Raw genomic sequence first — 19,703 nt, 5'->3', positions numbered from 1 at the left:
TCTTATTTTCTTTTTCTTATTTTCTTTCTTTTTCTTGTTTTCTCCCCCCAAAGTAGATACAACTTTTTGATTTCTCTCTTACTGATATGACAGCAAATTGTAGTGAGACCTCCTTTATTAATTAGTAAACAGGTACAGGGCTAGATGTCTTTTTTCCGAAACAGCACTGTACCCACAAAAGGGGGCTAGATCTTTAAAAGTTTGATGCTTGCTTAAATTTCAGAAGAAATCACAAATAGTCAAGAAACTAGCTAATCAATATAAGGATTTCTCTTTCAGTGTTCAGCCAAAAACTTGAAGAATATATCTGAGCTATTTTATTATGCACAGAAAGCTGTTCTACATCCTACAGGTCCTCTTTATTGCCCAGAGGAGAAAGAGGTATTTATACATAGATTCTAAGAACAAATAATATAGCTGGGGGGAAGTTAAACACTTTGCTGTTCTTTCCTTTTCAGTGGATTTTGCATTTCTTAGGTGTGTTCTGTTACCATCACCCCACCTCCAAATGTCAAGCATTGTATTCCAGAACCATGGTGATTGTTTTATGTTGTATTAATCTGATCTGTCTTTCCTCTTCATTCAAAACAATGAAGACAGTTTTTTGCTGGCCATGTGAATTGTTAAGTAAAATGAGAAGCTTTGATAATGGCTTTAAACCCAATGTAACGTGAACAAAATCATGTGTTCAATTCAGTTCTCCTTTAGATATACATTTCACAGTAACTCCATTTATTTCAGGGAAACTACTCCAGACTTGGCCTGATTTAAGGGAAAGAACTTTTCTCAGCATCTTGTGAGACTTTGGCAAAAGGGATAAGAAACAAGTGATGTGGCTGGTTTTTAAGTATCACAGGTAGTTAGCTCAGAGTATTATGGAGTATGTTTTGTTTAAAAACATTACTTTCATGGGCAAATACAAATAAAATCTCTAAACATAACCCCTGTGTAGTATTAGGCAGTAGGAAAGTTGCTTCAATCATAAATACTTTGTTAAGTAGAGAACCAGAGAATAACTCTGTTTTGATTTCTTTCATCAGAATCATCTTTATGAGTTAGTAATGTTGTGATAAAATTGTTGTGCTGAAATCTTTTTGGTTTTCCAAAACCAATCTCTATGCAATCTGTGTGACCTCTGTGAAGAGAAGAGTCCATCATCACTGTAGTTGTTGGGAGAGAATTACCACTGTCTGTTTTCCTTCACTTGGAAGGTATCCCAGCAATTCTTTTGTCATAGAGATAGTCCATATGATCAATGCTTTGCCTGGTAGATGAATGAGCCCTGTGCAGATTTTCAGTATTTGATGTTTGAAGCCTTCTGAAGCTATAGTTGAAATAGTGAATAGAGATAGTGTGCTTGTTTAGAAAGAGTTGACTGTAGTTCTAGAACCGTTTATTTTTGCAAGGCACTGGGATTGCAAGGCCTTTGATTTTTCCCCACCAAAAAATGTTTTTGGGAAAAAAAATTATTCTGTTGTTTGTTTGTTTGTTTGTTTTTTAAAGCCTTCTGTAGCAATAAGACTAAATTTAGAGAACTGATGGTTTTTTTTTTTTAATAACTAAGTAGTGCCACCTTCAGCTTGTGAAGAGCTTGAGGCTCTTCTAATAATTGAATAGAAAGGCATTTAATGTGGAATAATTGCTTTAAATTTATGGATATAAATTTGCTAGATCAGGATTTTGTTTCCTTTTGCTTTTTTTTTGTGTGTGTGTGTATGAATGTCTCCATTCTAAAAATGAAAAATGAAGGCTAGTATTTGTTTTAATGTCATTGAGCTGCCTGACGTCATTCAGTGTAATCTTTTTATATTCAAGCCTAGAAAGATACTGAACTTTCTTTTATTCCTTAGATGAAACCTGCCTGTATTAAAGCACTCACTCGCATTTTTAGAATTTCTGATCAGGATAATGATGGTACTCTCAATGATGCAGAGCTCAACTTCTTTCAGGTAACTCTTTTGCTTATCTTTTTACCATGCTTAATAGTTGAACTATATAATTGTAGAAAAACAAGTGATTGTTTTTGAAGGAACAGTAGTAAGGTGAATTGTAAGGGAATCAGGTCTAAATATTAAAAGTCTCAAGTGCAGCATAAAAGAATGGATCTGTAAAAATGGAAATGCTATTAATTTTATTTCTAACCATTGTTCAAGTTTTAGTTCAAGAGCAAAATAAAAAAAATCTATTTAAATGAACAAGTGTCAACACTTGTATTTAAAAATAAAATAAAATACAGTTTGTACACCTTTATTTCCACTAAGAAATTGGATTGTCCTTTACGAGCTTATCAGAATGTTTAAGGCTGTATTTCATACAGGACATGCTGTTTGTCCAGCTTAGTAGCCAGTGGTCCTAACATGCTCTTTTTGATTTTTTGTTAGAGAATTTGTTTTAATACACCACTGGCACCTCAAGCTTTGGAAGATGTAAAGAATGTGGTCAGGAAAAACCTAAGTGATGGAGTTGCAGATAATGGATTAACATTAAAAGGTAAGCCTTATTTTACTCTTAAAAGATATGTCTTTACACAGTTGATAATCATTCTTACATAAAAACGCTAGTCTTTTGGAATATGATCTCTGTCTTGATTCTTTTAGACTACAAGAGCTGGGTGTAGTGGCAGTATGGTATCAAAGGATGATTAAACTGAGGAATACCAGGGTGAATAAAATAAGGTCTTTCTTACTTCTCGTTGCAGAGCTTGGAATCCAAATAAGTATACTGATTCAAAAGAGATTGTCTCCTAGATAAAGATGTATCTTGTCTCTAGGCTCACTGTCTGCAACGCTTGTCAGCAAGGTGTGATGTCTGTCAACATTTTAAAAGCTATGTTGTACAGATTTGCTCAGAGCATATGGCAAAAGTGAAAGGAGAAGAAACGTTTTCTTTCTGAGCATCAATGTAACTGCTTTGCTTGTGGAGCTTACATATGTAATAGGACTCGTGAGAAATTGTAAAGTGTGGGACTCTTAAGGCATAGCCTTACTAAACAGTGAAATCTCAGTGTTTGTTAAGCCCTGGAAAGTGCTAAAAAAAAAAATCTTACCCAGTTATTTTCATACAGGAAAACTAAAGGCAGTCTTCCATGAGACTACTCTCCAGGCTTCTTGCTAAGGCTTCCTATTTTAAATTGTTGAAAATATTGTTGTCTTTATTTTCATACAGCTGAGTTCTTCTAAAATGCTGGTACTGAAGGAAGCAAACAAGAACAGAAAACCAAGTGGGTTGTTTTAAGGAAACAGTTCCTTGAAGGACACTTTTACAAATAACATGATTTCTGAACCTCCAGTCTGTGTGGATAATGCTGTAATGTCACCGAGGAGACTTAAAGTCTGAATGTGTATTTCAAGCGTTTTTGTTTTCAGTCTGATTCTATTAAAAATATTTGTAGCAGATAAAACACTTCAGGGCCTTAAGATTTCATCATTTGATTTTTAGGTTTTCTTTTTCTACACACACTTTTCATTCAGCGAGGAAGGCATGAAACAACTTGGACTGTTTTACGTCGCTTTGGATATGATGATGACTTAGAGCTTACACCAGAGTACTTGTTTCCTCCGTATGTATCTCTTATTTTAGCTTTCTTTAACTTAACATGCATTTAATTTATGCTGCCTCCTGCTTTGGCAGGAGGAAAGGGTTATTGTAATGTGTTTATTTAACACATTGTTACATCAAGTACCTCCCTTACTTTATGACCTACCAGCCAAAATCTTCATGTGACTGAAAATTACGAAGGAAGAACTCCCGTCTCTTGTGCCAAATCATGTACTTCTATCTCTCTTTATAAGAAAGATGGCAAAAGAGACTCTTAATACAAAACTGGAACGTAAATCTGAGCAGTTTCTTATTGTATGTGGCAACAAATTAGAAAAGGCTTGTCAGTATTTTCATAGCACTTGAGATCCTTTGAAAATCCCCAAATTAAAAAGTTAAAAAATCGACCAACTCTGTGGTTTCTTTTCAAAACTGTAACTACATGATTTTCTTTTTTTTTTTTTTTCAAAAAAAAACCCCAAACACAAAAAACAACCAACCAAACCAAACAAAAAGCTGATTACTATATAGCTATATATCATGTAATATAAAGACATCACTCATAATTTTAGAATTCCTAATTAAAAGTATATGCTTTGATCTCTTTAAAGATAAATTAATAAAGCCAAATACAAAGGTCAAATACCCAATGTTGTAGTTCAAAAAGTCTGTATTTTGAGTTTTAATGTTCTATATTCCATAAGCACACTTAACCCTTCTTGTATTTGTTTTTGTTGTCAATAAACAGGCTAAAAATTCCTCCAGACTGCACAACAGAATTAAATCATCATGCATACTTGTTTCTTCAAAGTATTTTTGATAAACATGATTTGGTAAGCTTTTAATTTGAGAGTGTGTGTGTACTTATACTTAAGAGCCCTAGTTTGCTAGCAATTTTGGTAGTAAAAAGTGTGTTTTTGTCGTTATGTCATTTCATGCAGAAACTGGCTCTGGCTTAAGCTTTGCAGTCAAAACTAGCCTGCTGCTTATATTTCTGTCTACAAGGAGAGTTGGCAGTTGTAGTTGTACTACCAAAAACTAGCTCATATATTTAGTCTTACTTAAAAACAAGAAAAGAACAATGATTAAAAAGAAAGCAGCTCAGTTTCTTATAGCCAATTTCTTGAATCTTGCAAGCATACAGCAAGAAAATACCAGTTTAGAATAGACATGAATTAAGTGATTTATGTCTGATATTGTATGCTTGTTTTCAGGATAGAGATTGTGCTTTGTCTCCCGATGAATTGAAAGATTTGTTCAAAGTCTTCCCTTATATGCCATGGGGACCTGATGTTAACAACACTGTTTGTACAAATGAAAGGGGGTGGATTACATACCAAGGGTTTCTCTCTCAGTGGACGTAAGTGTGATACATTACGTTTTCGTAGTTGAGAACTTTGGGTATGATAATGCATTTTTAGATTCCTTTTAAGAATCTCCTAGAAAGAGGGAAGTTTAATAGCTGAAAATTGACCCGAGCAGTCAAGTTTTTATAGCCATCCAGTGGCCTAATCTTCAGACAATTCTTATAACCTGTTCAGGATTTGGCCAGTATTTAGTGCTAACTATGAAGAAGTGTCTCTTCAAAATGTGGAAATCTCCCTGAAACTTGTTGAAATATTTATTTCAGTTGTTCTACTCTTTAGAGACAATATGAATAATATGTTCAATAATGAGGGTTTTTTCCTATTGAAATGGTTGATAGGCCTCCGCAAGTACTGCTTTCACAGTGTTTTGCTGGCTATTAAGACTGGTAAGGTTGCCACCATTCACCTTCAGAGTGCTTTTGTCCTTCAGTACTACGTAGCACCAGGAGTACTTCTATCGTGTCAGTCTGGATATAGGATTTAAAAATTGTTTGAGTACTGTAAAGAATTGGTATCACAGATGCTAACAATTTAGAAAAACTTCTTTTTGTCCCCTCTGCTAGACTAACCACGTACTTAGATGTACAGCGTTGCCTGGAGTACCTGGGTTATTTAGGCTACTCGATACTTGCAGAACAAGAATCTCAAGCATCAGCAATTACAGGTAATTAAAAAAAAAATTGGTACAACTTAGGAATTTAAATTTAGAAATCTGCTCAAGAGTAAATTGTTTAAACAAATGGTCTGTCTTTTTTTCACTTAAATTCTCTTACTTTCTGCTCAAGTCAAACCTTTGGTTTAATATTTGAGAGATTTTTTTGTGTGCATTTTAGTGTAAGTGGACAATTATTTCATGTCTTCATATACATACAAGCATGTACATCTTGTGAAAAATATTTGTGTTTTTTCAAAAGTAACAAGAGATAAAAAGATAGACCTCCAGAAAAAACAGACTCAGAGAAATGTTTTCCGATGCAATGTTGTTGGAATGAAAGGCTGTGGGAAAAGTGGAGTTCTTCAGGCTCTTCTTGGAAGAAATCTAATAGTAAGAAACCTTTTGCTTATATTCACCTATATATGCTTTTGAGTTAAGGTTAGACAGCAAAACCAATTGATCATAGAGCTTTACTGATTATTGCTGAGTTTGGAGAGCTCTATGAGGGAATATAGAATTATTGGGGAGGTATTTTTTTGTTTTTTTTTTCTTTTTGCAAATAGGCAAATGGCTATTGCATGCAATAATTACTTGTACATCATGGATTATAACTTTTGCATGTACTTGCAAAATAAATCACAGATCACTGTAATTTTCATTCATTAATAAATGGAATAAAACAGCTGTTCAAATCTAAATTAAAGGGGAATTTTGCTGTGGTCTAACATGAAATTCTGCATTTTCAGAGACAGAGGCAAATACGTGCAGAACACAAATCTTACTACGCCATTAATACAGTCTATGTATACGGACAGGAAAAATACTTGCTGGTAAGGTTGCCTCGTTATTGTTTGCGTAAGACTGGTTAATCTTAAAATTCAGTGAATTATCCAGAGCCTTCTGCAAACACATTTCTGTTTTAATTGTCTCTTCTTCATAATTGTGGATTCCCCCCAGCATACCTGTTTTTTTTTCCCTTTGCTGTTTTTTTTTCCTCCCCTTCTCCGCCTCCTTTTCCGGCTCAAATAACTTCTGGTTTTACATGTTGCTAATACTTTAAACTGAACCTGTTCAGGACCTGTTATTTTTGAAACCCTGACCTAAATTGTAGAGTACCCAGTCCATTATGTTCATGCTGCAGGGCATCAAATTATAACATATGATGAATTATCAACAAGCAATCTACCTATTTAGAAAAGAAGAATCTGTCACGTAGGGTGATTAGGATGGCTAAAGTTAATCTTCAGTGGGTGACATGCTTTCTTTAAAGCTTGTTCCACTGTACTTTTCCTTATGATAATATGGTATCTTTCTTTGTTTACCGAGATCTAGTCCTCTGCTCTGTGGTTTTTCTGTGTAGGGTGAATGCCAGTTTCTAAGACTTTGTGTTAGAAGCAAATGTAACTTTTTATGCTGAGGTTGTGATTGCCTGCAGATGTGATGTTAACAGCTCACTTATGTTGGCTGTATGGTAAATTCCTACTATTTCTTTTTCATTAATTCTGCCTATTGTCAGTCCATTAGTTCTAAGGATACGTAAAAATGAGCCATAAAAATTATGAGTAAAAGAAAGTTATAAAATTCCTTTAACTTCATAATAACAAAGCTTTTCTCCCTCTCTGACCATCTTTTTTTCCAGCTACATGATGTCAGTGACTCTGAATTTTTAACTGATGCTGAGACCGTATGTGATGCTGTCTGCCTGGTATATGATGTCAGTAACCCTAAGTCCTTTGAGTACTGTGCCAGGATTTTTAAGGTTTGTATAGTTTATATATACAAACCTTTACATTCATACATCTTTTCACTGACAAAATATTCAGTGTCAGTTACTGGTCCTATACACAAGTTCTAGTGCTTAAAAGACATTTTATTTATGAGTGCTCGTTATGCATTATGATGTATTAAAAATGCAGCTTTGTTATTTATACAAAGCCAACTTTGTCTATATAAAATATTCTGCTTCTAGAAATGCCTGACTTCAGTGCAATGAATATATCTTAATGCTGCTGCAACCAATTCAACTCAGGCTGTTCCAGGCTGAATTTGTCATATACTGTTTCTTTCACTTTTTTCCTTTAAATTTGCAGCAGCACTTCATGGATAGCAGAATACCATGCTTAGTGGTAGCTGCAAAGTCTGACTTGCATGAAGTTAGACAGGAATTTGCTGAATTCTGCAAAAAACACAAAATGCCTCCACCTCAAGCCTTTACTTGTAATACTGTTGATGTGCCGAGTAAGGATATCTTTGTTAAACTGACAACTATGGCAATGTATCCGTAAGTACTTGAACTGTTATATTTTTCATATTGCATGGGTCACGCACAATACCACTGCATGTCATTGTTAGCCACGAGGATGGAACTGCTTCACTGAGATTTAGCAACAGAGAGACATAAGTGACTTGAGTAGAATCTTCAAATTATTTCAAGTTGACGAAGTTGGTATATATCCAACATAAAAATCAGTGTCAGCTATTGTTGCTAAGGTATTTTTTAAAGAATACACTACTTCATCCAGCTCGTGTTGAAAATTCCAATGAATATGTAGGGTTCTGTTTGTTCCTTATTGTGGATACATAACTCAATATGTCAATATTCATATCTTGATATTTTTGAGATACTTGTGAGTAAGTTGTACTGTAATCCTCATTAATAGCTCAACTTGACAGTTGATTACAAGTAATGACACTCTCTAGTGAACAACAGTTCCCCCAATGCACTGCTTGACGCTTTTTTATTTTCAGGGTGTTTATTACTATGTTTGTTAGTATTCAGTTCATTAATCTAATAGATCTTACATTTTTTATAGAATTTCTGTATAAACACCTTTTGGGCTTCAGATAGAAGATACTTAAGCGCACATTCTTCTTCACTACACATCTCACTGTTGCTAAGCTCCCTTTGCATCACTTTTTTTGGTGGGTGGAGCTTTTAATATGGTAATGAACTACATAAATATTACAGCAGATGGAGTCTAGTATGACAGCTGACATTTGCTTTAAATTAAATAGAATAATGTCACTTTCACCCAAAATAATAGGATTTTTAAAAAAATATTTTAGACTGAATTTATTGGATTAGATTTATAAAGCTTTTGTTTTGTTTTTGTTCTCTTCTATTTATTTTGTAGCACTGGAATACTGGGAAACCACTAAAGTGTAGCACTGACCAAATGTCTTGTCATATCAATATTCCTGCTTCTCCCTTAGTTTTCAAGCATGTGTGTTTGTTAGGGTGGGAAAAGTAGAGGTAACTGTCACTTTGTAAAGTGTGCATTCAAAGCGGTAGAAAATGTGCTTACTTTCCTTTGAAAAAGGGGTGTTATCTATTGCTGTGCAGACATATAGGCCTTTAGATGCTTTCCTTACAAACTTAAATAAATTCAGCAAACATTTTCATTCATGTTTGTGCTTTGCTGTTAAGATCTGTGTATGGTGGTAATGCCAAAATGTCGAAGACATAGAACATCTAACCTTAAAATTCTGCACAGCTGTAGTTGTACCCTTGCTTCCCCAGTGTATTTTTTTTCTCCTCTCCTTACTCATTCAAATGTACCTTTTATTCCTAAATCTCTCTTGGTTGTGGCACAGTCCTAATGTGCACCTGATTTTATGAGCAAGATTTCAACTCCTGTCCTTCTGTGTGTTTTCGCAGCCATGCCCGGTTACGCTGTATGTGCGCCTGCAACAGGTGTACATTTTGCATCTGTCAGAACTTCCTCAACTCAGACTTGCTGCAATCTGTAAAGAACAAACTCTTCACTGCAGTTCTTAACAGGTCCTTAACTTTATTTACTAGGTACCAGGTGTGCTTTTAAAATAAAGTTTTTTTGAAAAAGCAATTGGTAACCTTATATACTGCAGATTTTTCACTCCATATCCACTAAATAGGCAGATACTTACTTTAATAATTGTCATAAGATTGTCAAACTTTGTTTAACTTGAAGGTACTCTTGGTCTTTCGAGCTAGTCTAGTGATTTCTTTGAAACATTACCAATTTGGTAGTTGATTCAGGCACCTAGTGATTGCAAAAATACTGTGGAGAAATCAGGACTGTCTCTGTTTAGGGAACTGGTAATGAACATTAAATAGTGTCTATAAGTCTGTGTAATGTGTCTCACTTGAGACATTATAGGTTTGTTTAATATTGATTAGAGGTAGTGCCTCTTAGATATCAGTTACACAAATATTTTCATAAAGGTACAGCTTGACTATAGCAGCATGGTATAACACATTACATGTTTATATTTGCTAGTTGTTTGATATTTGGGAATCATAGAATTTCTCTCTGTGTGTGTTACGCTTGGTTTGCACAAAGAGTGGGTATTTTGTGTAAAAAAATCTAGAGCTTTTAACATCCAGTTCCTTTCTGAACAATACGCAACATGTAAGAAGTGGTAAATGGTTAAACATTTGCAGACACTTTGGAAAAAAACATTGGTAAAGAGAGATAACTGGTTTTCAGCATTGAAAACAGTGCTATACCTTGTCTTGTGTGTACTGCAGGCAGTTTTTGACACACATGATTTACTAACACCTCAGCACTTGTCATCTCACCCCAGCAAATGGGAGTTCAAACCGAACAATTTTTGTAGTGTAGTGGTTCCATCCTTTGTAGCCTACTTGGAGGCGTATATGATAAACGTGATTCTTGGAGGCAACTATGATAAATGTGTTTATTTGAAGGCCACGGTTAGAATATCCTGACATGCTGCTGGTCCATGTATGTTACTACATTTTACTGTTTTCAGATGTAGGTGCTCCAAATAAGAGTGACTATCTCCTTTAAATGCAAGTTACACACACATAGGAGGCATACTGATACACCTACCTACAGTATTGAGCATCTTTGTGAAATACCACTTTAATCCAAGGTAAAAGTGTTACCACAGAGTGAGAGTTCAGAGAAGGGTGAAATTAGCTTAGGAAAAGACTGTGAATATGAGTGAGTCTGCTCATGCTGCATCTCTTCTACAGCAGTCATCCCTTAGACAAAAATCCCTTGAAACAGCAATCTCTGCCTATTGTCGCTCTAAAACTTCATTCAGCAGTCACTACTAGAAAATCCCAACTCTTTATTATTGAGGCTGAAATCACCTCTATAACGCATCCTCATTTTTTGGAACGGTTATGGGTTGCTACATTAGCTGTCATGGCTTGTCTCTCTCTTGTATGGGCCTGTGGTTTTTCCGAGTCCTGCATTAGACATTGCACTTCGTTCCTCTGAAATACTGTCAAGGACTCAAGGTATTGAAACCTTTTTATGAGAAGTCTCGGGATGCTATCATTCCACACCTTGTCACTAGATAGTGTGGAATAAGCATAGGAATCTACTACTGCCTAAAAAAGTCTGTAATTCAAGGTAAGGAGAATTCCTCATAGACTTTTCCACTGACCCTACAGAAAGGAAAAATTATTTGCTAGAATCTCTTTGTCTATAGTCATTGTTAGTCACTAGGGTTTTGTTGCAGGTTTCCAGCATGCTTACTTCATCTCACCAACCCTCTTCCTCATTAGCTCTTCAAGGGTGTTTCCTTACTGAACACATTGCCACAGGTTATTCACCATTCAGTACATGGACTACTGTATAAATGCATGTATAGTAGAGATGAGATATCTGTAAACAACAGCTCCTAATTGTAGACTTAGGAGGGTAGAGATGGTTTTCTTGTTTAAAAGTGTTATCTCTTTAGATGCATTTTTAATCTAATGATTTGTGATTAGATTAAAGAAAGCATTTGAATCAAGAAGGATTTTCTGATGTAGTTAGTTTATATAACTTTTCTTATTTTGCCTTTACAAGTGCTTACCATTAGGTCAGGTAATTGGGCAAAAGTTAGGTAACTGATGCGTAAAGGAGGTTTCTCAAGAGTACTTACTCTCCTGATCCCTTCCTATTTTGAAGCTTTAAGCAGTGGAAGTAGGTAAACTGAAATTTTTCAGATTATACCCTTCCTGTATTACTTGTTGCTAAGTAATGCTTAAACACTGCTACTAAGGCAAAATATAATAGGACATTTGAATATTCCCACCTTAGTAATTAAAGGAAAAACATTGCCTCTATGCAACTGAAAAACCTCTTCATGCCCACCTTCAGTTTCTCTTCTATGGACGAACTTCAGAGACTCCCCCAAGAGTTTGTAGGCTATCAGAGAGGCAAGTTCAACAAATGTGGTAGTTCAGTTTGGAGGTGTTTATTGTGCAGAACAGGATTGTTGGTTTGAACTACCCAGGATGACACTTCATTGGTTCTTTCAAGAAGGCGGCACTGCATTCAAAGCACTGTACATGCATGTATGAGACTTGTTACTATGCTGTAGTATTTTTATATTTTATTTTTAATTTGTTCTTTCCTTTAGGTGTTCATTTGTATTTGTCTGGCTGGCACTTAATCTCTTTTTACTACATTGTTTTACCTCTTTTTAAAAGCAAGGTTTCTGCTTATGTCATTCTAATCCTTTCTTTAATGATGAGCTTGGATTTTTGGTCTCTTTTTTTTTTTTTTAACTCCAGTGCATCAATTTTAAGTGTGTTTTTCTGCTTTCTTAGTGTTAAATCGTTCACTTGTTGCCTTTTGCTTGTATAGTAGTGGCATTTTTCTGTCACCTAAGTTAATTTCAAAATAAAATAATTATAATGCATGAGAATTGTGTTGTTCAGTGGGGGAGACTTCTCAGAGCATGTTTTTTCTTTCTTCTAAAGTTTTTAAATATTGTGGAATAGAAGTGAAGTTCTACTTGCATATAAAACATGGTTGTTTCAGGAATTATTTGTAAGATTTTTTTTTTTTCCTATGGAAACCTTCCTTCTGTGAAATTAAAGTTAAGACGATAGTTTCATTTTCCTGTAATAATGGGAAAGTTTTAAGAATGTAACCCAGGATTTATTTTTCACTATGTGCAGTGTACGCAGATTATTTTTCAAAACTAGAGTATATTGCCATTAAATCTAATTGCAGAAATCTATCCCTATACTTAGGTGTCCCCCAAATTAGGACAGTATAACAGAATTTTACTTACCTGTTTTCCTCCTTCTCTAACCTGTTTAATGCCCCGTACTGAGTAGAAGTTTGCATTCCCTGCATTCCCTGATTTCTTTCCAAATAGAATGTATTGAATTGGCATTTTACATTCTTTTTAGGTTTTGTAGATAGTAAGATGCATTTGGAGCTTTTCACATTTTAGATGACTAATGCACGGGGGAAAATTCTAACTGCTGGAGTTGGTTTGCATCCTAGGAAAATACGTGCCTGAAGGGAAGCTGCAGCAGCTTGCGCATGTTACACGATGTTTTTGGAATGCAGTTGCTTATATTTTATTGTTAGAACCTATTGTCTGTCGGAGCAGGCTGCTACTGCTTGCTGGCTGCATTAACTTGCTTATAATTTTCGTGTGAGTGGCCTTGTGACTAGCCTGCTGGCCTCACCACTGGGCTTTTAAAATGCTTTTGTAGTTAATACAGGAATGTTTTTGAACTTTTATAGTTAAGGTTAAACCTTCCCAGACCTGGGATTCTTCTGCTGCTGACATAGGGAAAAGTGTCAGTATTGGCCAATAACTCAGCAATTTTCTGTGTGTAACCATGATAGGCATGCTCAGTTAACCTCTTGATAAGTGCATGTTGCAAACTTCTTGTGAGTTGTTAAAGCCTCTTAAAAGAAAGACTCTACAGATTTCAGAGATCTTACCCAACAAATGACAAGTTACTTGACTCACTATTAAGGGTAGATTGAATAAAAATCTGTCTTTTTTTCCAAAACATGCATTAAAATCTGAATTTTCTGCCAAAGGCAAAATTTCTAGACTTTCTTACATATGTTGAACTTATTGTATGATTAAATACACCAATCTATTTGGGAAGTTTGAAAGCTAGTTATTATTACTAATAAGCAAGAGTTTCAAATACAGCTTCATTTATGGAGTCCTAACAACTACTGTGTGTGTATATGTGCACATCCATGTATAAGTTTAACCCTTGGAGAGAATAATTTTTCTAATTCAGAGTTACTCTCTTACTACAAGGCAGTAATAATTTCTACCACTGGTGAAAATCAGTTTCATAAACACAACCTCACTGAAATTAAATTTGAACATTATTTATTGAAGAGGTAGAATTTTTCAGTATGTATTGAGAAAAGTTTTTCTGCATTATAGCCACTTTCATGTCAAAGAACCTGTGCTGGAAACAAACATTGATCCTTTTTAATTATTTCAGACAGATTTTTTTTTTTTCCCTTTAATGGCAGCTAAACAATATTAGGGATCAAAGTTGCAAAAATGTAATTTATGACAGAATAAGGAACATTTAAGGAAGAAAAATGGAAATTTGTTTAAAGGTGTAAAGCAATTAGACATCCATAGTGTTCTGTATTTCAGTAAGTATTTTTGGACTTTGGATTTTTGGGCTGAGATGTTCAGAATCGTTTCTTATTGAAGTCAGTAGATTTCCTTGAGGCTATAAGACAAATCCTTGCCTTGATTTAGTTCCTTTATTTAAATCAAAGTCAGTTACTGTTAGGCTTAGAAAAGGGATCAGAGTCAATTTACTCTCCCTTTAAACATGAAAAAAGGATTTTATCATGCCTGAGAATGTATTAATTGTTTTTAAAAGGATGAAGCATGCTCAGCAAGTTTCTTGCATACCATTAAATATGGACATGTGCAAAAGTCAAAACAAGGCAAATTATAGATAGGAATCAGAAAATCTAGATGTGAGAGATAATGCTTTTGCATTGCTAGCGCATAAAGCACTCATTTGCAATTTAAACAGTGATTTGCCGTTTTAAAGGGATGCTTTTAAAATTATGCAAATAGTTGGGCATTTGAATTAACCAAATTAAACTTGAGAGTTGTTAGTTATACAAATATTTGCCCAACATAATCTATTAAAATCATGTTACATACAAGTGATTTATTTTACATACACTGATAAGTTTTATAATTTAGAGATCTGAAGACAAGTGTTTTAGAGTCTTTTACTAAAAAAAAAACCCAAACAAACAAAAAAACCCAAAAACATAAATGCAAAAGCTCTTAGCAGTGATAAAACACAGTCTTGAATTATCAACAATAATGAGATCTTGTCAGTTTTAGGGCTGGTGTGTTGGAGTCATTCCAATGTGTTTAGCACAGGTACTCCACCTCGTGCGTATGGTGCAGGAGTATTGCAGTATCCTATCGATACGTGAAAAGTTGAGGCTTTGGGGACGGAGTAGGAAGAGATTCAGTGTCTTAAGCTGTTTTCTTTGTCCTTAAAGCAATGGCATATAGCTACATAAAATCGTATTTTTTTACTTAGCTCATCAACAGTACAAACTCCATTTATTTCTGGTTTTCCCCAAGCACTAAGTTTTTAACAACTGCACAAGAATCAGGGTCTCAATGGCTAAAAATTATAAATTCTTTGGGCTTTGTCATTTGAGCATATTTGAGACACTTGCTGTTGTTGAGCCATGCTATGAACTGCAAACTGTGCATGTGTGTAAAAAGGTTAAGACCCTACATAGATGAGTTGGGGGCCATGCTGTTAGCAGACGAGGAGAGCAGTATTATGCAGCAGGTGCACGCCGTCAACTTTGTAGAAGATTCCATCTTCATGGAGTCATCTCTTGGTCCACGTTTACTTGAAGACAGGTAACAACAGCCAAACTAAGGTGACCTTGCCATTGCCTTTTCCCTTTCTTCCCCTCAGCAAACCACTTGACATCTAGTTTGCAGAGAGTTTGTCAAAACTAGCTGTAGAAGAACTAATGCTTGCAGGAATTCATGAATTTGATCTGTTCCATAACCCAGCAAGATATTCTTAAATAAGATTAGGATTTTTTAGAGACCAGCTGTGTTTCGCTGTTTGTGCGGCAAAGAGCCTGTTCTTCAGCATGTGGTATGACAGTACACTGATGATCTATATGGCTTATATTGCTTCTGCAAATGTCTACTAAAGAATATCCTAAACTGGTTTAGTGTATTTTGATAGCAAGTAACAATTCCTGCTTTATTAAACAGCTTGTATGCTATAGCTCTGCAGTTCACACTATGTGAACTCTGTGCACCGTGTATGCTTAGGATCTCTCTATGCTTCTTGTACTTAATACTCTTGCAGGTTTCACTGAGTAACCCATGATGATCAATACAGGCTAAAATATGTAGGCTAGTGAAGTTCTGTTGTAAGTTCTATCGTAAATGAAAGCAAACAAACAAAAAAAACCTTACTGTTGTTTAGGAACTTCTTGTGCTTTGAATTATGGCATTTATGATAACTTGTTTTAAAGGGTAGCTCCTGCTTTATGGTAAGCTGTCATACTTGAGACTACTTTGGAGGATGGCTAGCCGTGTTTAACTGAGCATGCTCACAAACTTCTGGCAATAATTGGGAGAGTGGGGTCATTGGCTGTCTCTACTGTCATGCAAGATGTGGCTTTTTATGTCATACAGTCACTTCATACTGTTGTTACATCTTGTCTTTTTTCTGTTGATGCCATTGTCACTGCTTGTTTCACTAGCACTTTCTCTTAGCTTTCAGCTTGGTATTGGATGACTGTTTCTATTGCTGTTCTTGTGACTGTATTGGGAAGAAAGGGATTTATAAATGGTCCTTTTGATTCTAGCTTTTGGAAAAATATTACTTGCTACTTGTCAGTAAACTTTTTTGGGGGAAGAAGTGTAAGTAGATATTTAACAGGACTGGAAAGGTTTTCATGGAAAAGCAGAAATATGCAAACTCAACATTGAAGAAAAAAAAGGATTTTGCTGGACAGAGTTGTTCTCACTATGGGTTATTAATTATTTGCTAGCTGTTTTTGTTTTCCTTTTTGGAATGCTTGCTGGTACTCTCAAGGAAGACACGCTGCCCTCCCCACATTCATGACTAATGATCTGCTCCTGCATTTCTCTTCAGCTGCGTGAGCTCTCTGACTTTAGTGAGATCTACAAATGTGATTAGGGCTGCAGATCAAATCCTAAGCTTTTAAGAAAAGTAAAATGACTGTATAAGTACTCATAAGGCTGAATTGTAAGCTGCTTGCCTGTGACAAGTGTAGTGATGAATTTCCAAAAGCAGAGTAGTTTAGCGCAAGTTGTCTGATATTCCTGTCATGGAATTAACCTGGTTTTGTATGTGTGTTAAATTTTAGGCATGTGACACAAGCGGACCTCAAGAGCTCTACGTTTTGGCTCCGAGCAAGTTTTGGTGCTACTGTCTTTGCAGTTTTGGGTTTTGCTATGTACAAAGCATTATTAAAGCAACGATGATCTGAGAAGAAGCACGTCTGGCCCTACCAAATAAAAAAAAAAAAAAAAAACTTTTATGTACATTCTGAATGCTTTAAATTCTGCTAGAAATATTTATATATGCAGAGTTACTTTATTAATATTTGTAATTCATGCATAAGATTATTTTAAATTATAGCTCTAACTACAGTATTGCAAAATGCGTGGAAAAAAGAATTGCATCTCAACAGCCAGCTAAAATGGCTTAACTTGTGAGGCCAAAAGGGAATTTGTTGTAAATAACCTGTACATATTAAAGCACTAAGACATTGCTTCCTAAAAAGCTATTCAAAATACTGTTCTTAGATGTTTCACCATGGTGACATACTAGTGTATAGTTGAAATTAATTTTTGGTTGAATAGGTTCCATTCAAGGATCATACTTCCTCAAGGATTGCTTATTTATTTCACATTCATCTGAAGTGACTTCATCTTTTTGGACTATAAGCTATACCAGGCAGAATTTGTGATTTTCATTCTTATCTATTCTTTTTAACTGATGAACAAATTTCCCCACTAACTACGTGTTTCAAAAAAAAGTCACTGTTGCTGTCCTGGCCTATGATTTTGTATGTTACATGACCAGTGACATACTTAGCAGTCTGATATTTCTTTTAAAAGGAAAAATGTAAACTTCAAAAACTGCCAGATCAACTTCATATGCTATGTGTAATTTGTGTTTTTCATTTTCCACTATGTTATATTTTATAACCCTTATGAATCAGATGAGCAAATTTGTATATTATAAATGTTTATAATTCAAAAAGTGTTGCTGTTTAATTTCTCACATCTGTCAATCATACCTGTTGAAAGCTGTGTATAAGATGAAACTAAAATAGTACACAGTGCCTATTCTACTGTAGTATAGTAGTTGCATGGATCACAGTGCATTCTGTAACTGGCTAGAATTACCTATAGACACAGCTTTTTTAATGATCAAGTAAATCAGACATTAATTCCTCATGACAAACCTATTTTTCCATTGCTGGCCTTTTCAAGTATTTCAATAAAATAACTGTGTACTGTGTTTGTGTTTATCTTTTTTTTTTTTCTTTCCCCTTCCCCTGCCGTGAAAGGTGGTCCCTATGAAACCTTGTCCTTTATCTGAGAGAATACTGTCAGTGCCTTCAGTTGTTGGAGCTTAAAAGCTTGGCTATGTAGTTTGATTTGTCATATGACTGTGCAGCCTCCACTAGAGGTTTATTTCTGATTTTTATCAGAAGACAAAAGTGACTTCTGTGATATTTTTAGAGCAGAAACACAAATGCATAGTCAACCATGAACTTCGTGTTTACCGTCAAGGACAAAATAGAGCAGCAGAAGAAAGTAAATAGTTCAGTGGGTTGTTTGGGAAAGCTAATGCCTGTCTTTTATGTTGACCTTCCAGAAAAGTGAGGTAAGAGGAGGTGAATGAGAAAGTCTTATCAACAGAAGATTAGAAAGCTCCCAATCTGGAAACTATTACACTCTACCTAGAAAATTATTAATTTTCTAAAAGTTTTTGAAGAAAAGAGGGCTAATACTTTTCTGGGGAGGTGTGTATGCTGTTATATAAAATCTCAGCATTTTCCCTGGGAAAGTGATCATTAGAGACCTTCTCTGTATCCTCTTCCCACTAGGTAACTGGAGACCACAGAAATGAGGTTCCCCCACATTAACCTTCTCTTAAGACTGAACGAGACCTGTTCTCTCAGCCTCTCCCTTTATTTCCTGTTCCGGGTGGCTCTCTGCTAGTGGACTCACTCCAGTATGTCAATGTCTGTCTTGTACTGGGAGGCCTGAAACTGGACATAAAATACAGTACGGTCTCACAAGTGCCAGTTATTGAATATGTGGAAGGCTTGTTAGGTAGTTGAACAGTATTTCCTACTCTTTTTCTGTGAGATGTCTTCTGACATCCATGTTGCAGAAAATAAATGCATCAGTGTTATGTAGAGCTTTTGAACCAATGACCTGAGCAAGCGAATGTTTCCCTGTCCCTAAATTTTTACAGCACTTCTCGGGAGCTTGTGGTGCCATGCAGCAATGGCACATGAAAGCTGAAAAGTGCACAATGTGTTCTCGAGAGCTTGACAGATCACTTGTTTTGTGGTTGTTTTTTTCTTTTGTTTAGGTACAACATACCTGCCTTGGTAGAGGGAGACCAGGTTGTGATAGAAAATAAGAAGGAAGACCACTGTGATAGTGTAATTTAATCTGCAGGGATCTCTGACTACTCGTCTGGGCCCGTTGATCTTTTAACATCAAAGCAAGCAGGGAAGACCAGATATTTACATGCCTTGAGACTTTTTTGTTTGTTTTCCTAATGGGACATTCTAACTTAGTAGATCTTAACGCTGCTGATTATTCCCACCACCATCCCCCTCAATGCACTTCTGAATGGATATTTCAGGACTTCATTTCTCACTAATTTATCTCAGACTGCCAATGTACTGATGCTAAAGTGCCTTTTGAGAGACTGATGGTCCTGCAGCACTGTCTGGTGTATCTCCGAGGTTGGAGTTCTGGGGAGGGTCTGCTATTTTAAACCAGTGAGTGGCTGTTGGCTCCAAAACACTTCCAAATATCTGATACCACGCTCCGGATTTACAGTAACGATTCCCACTCACCTTCCGTAAGTACCCTCTCATAGAAATCTTTTAAGTATTATATTAATGACATAGCTCATCATCTGTGCCAAGTACTAGAGCGTTGTAACTGCCGTTCCAATGAGCGGCTTGTGTTTTATTATGCAGTTTGCGAACCTGTCTGTATTGAGCCTGTTGCCGTATTTTTCTGTGGGGGAGACGGGTGTGGACGCTACTGCTCTACCTGGAGCAGCTGGCCGCCCGCTCGGGATGGGCCACGCGCGCAGCACGGCCGCAGTGGCGCGGCTC

The 19,703-nt window shown here is 35.8% G+C and overlaps 1 protein-coding gene across 1 annotated transcript; it reads left to right on the top strand.

Annotated features, from left to right (window-relative positions):
- Window positions 1–279: 279 nt before the first annotated feature.
- Window positions 280–17,854, top strand: RHOT1 (ras homolog family member T1; the record flags this gene model as incomplete). The annotated part of the gene is made up of 12 exons (XM_009578142.1): window positions 280–381; window positions 1,851–1,949; window positions 2,382–2,490; window positions 3,439–3,559; window positions 4,286–4,370; window positions 4,752–4,897; window positions 5,468–5,568; window positions 5,819–5,949; window positions 6,306–6,389; window positions 7,199–7,318; window positions 7,650–7,840; window positions 16,692–17,854. Coding segments are annotated over 12 exons (1,407 nt in total), but the record flags the coding sequence as incomplete, so codon positions are not given.
- Between the last annotated feature and the right edge of the window lie 1,849 nt (window positions 17,855–19,703).

This window comes from Fulmarus glacialis, unplaced genomic scaffold (assembly GCF_000690835.1).
Source record: "Fulmarus glacialis isolate BGI_N327 unplaced genomic scaffold, ASM69083v1 scaffold48855, whole genome shotgun sequence".
Taxonomy (NCBI): domain Eukaryota; kingdom Metazoa; phylum Chordata; class Aves; order Procellariiformes; family Procellariidae; genus Fulmarus; species Fulmarus glacialis.
The sequence above is the reverse complement of the archived record's forward strand: the minus strand, read 5'-3'. Positions and strand labels throughout refer to the sequence as shown.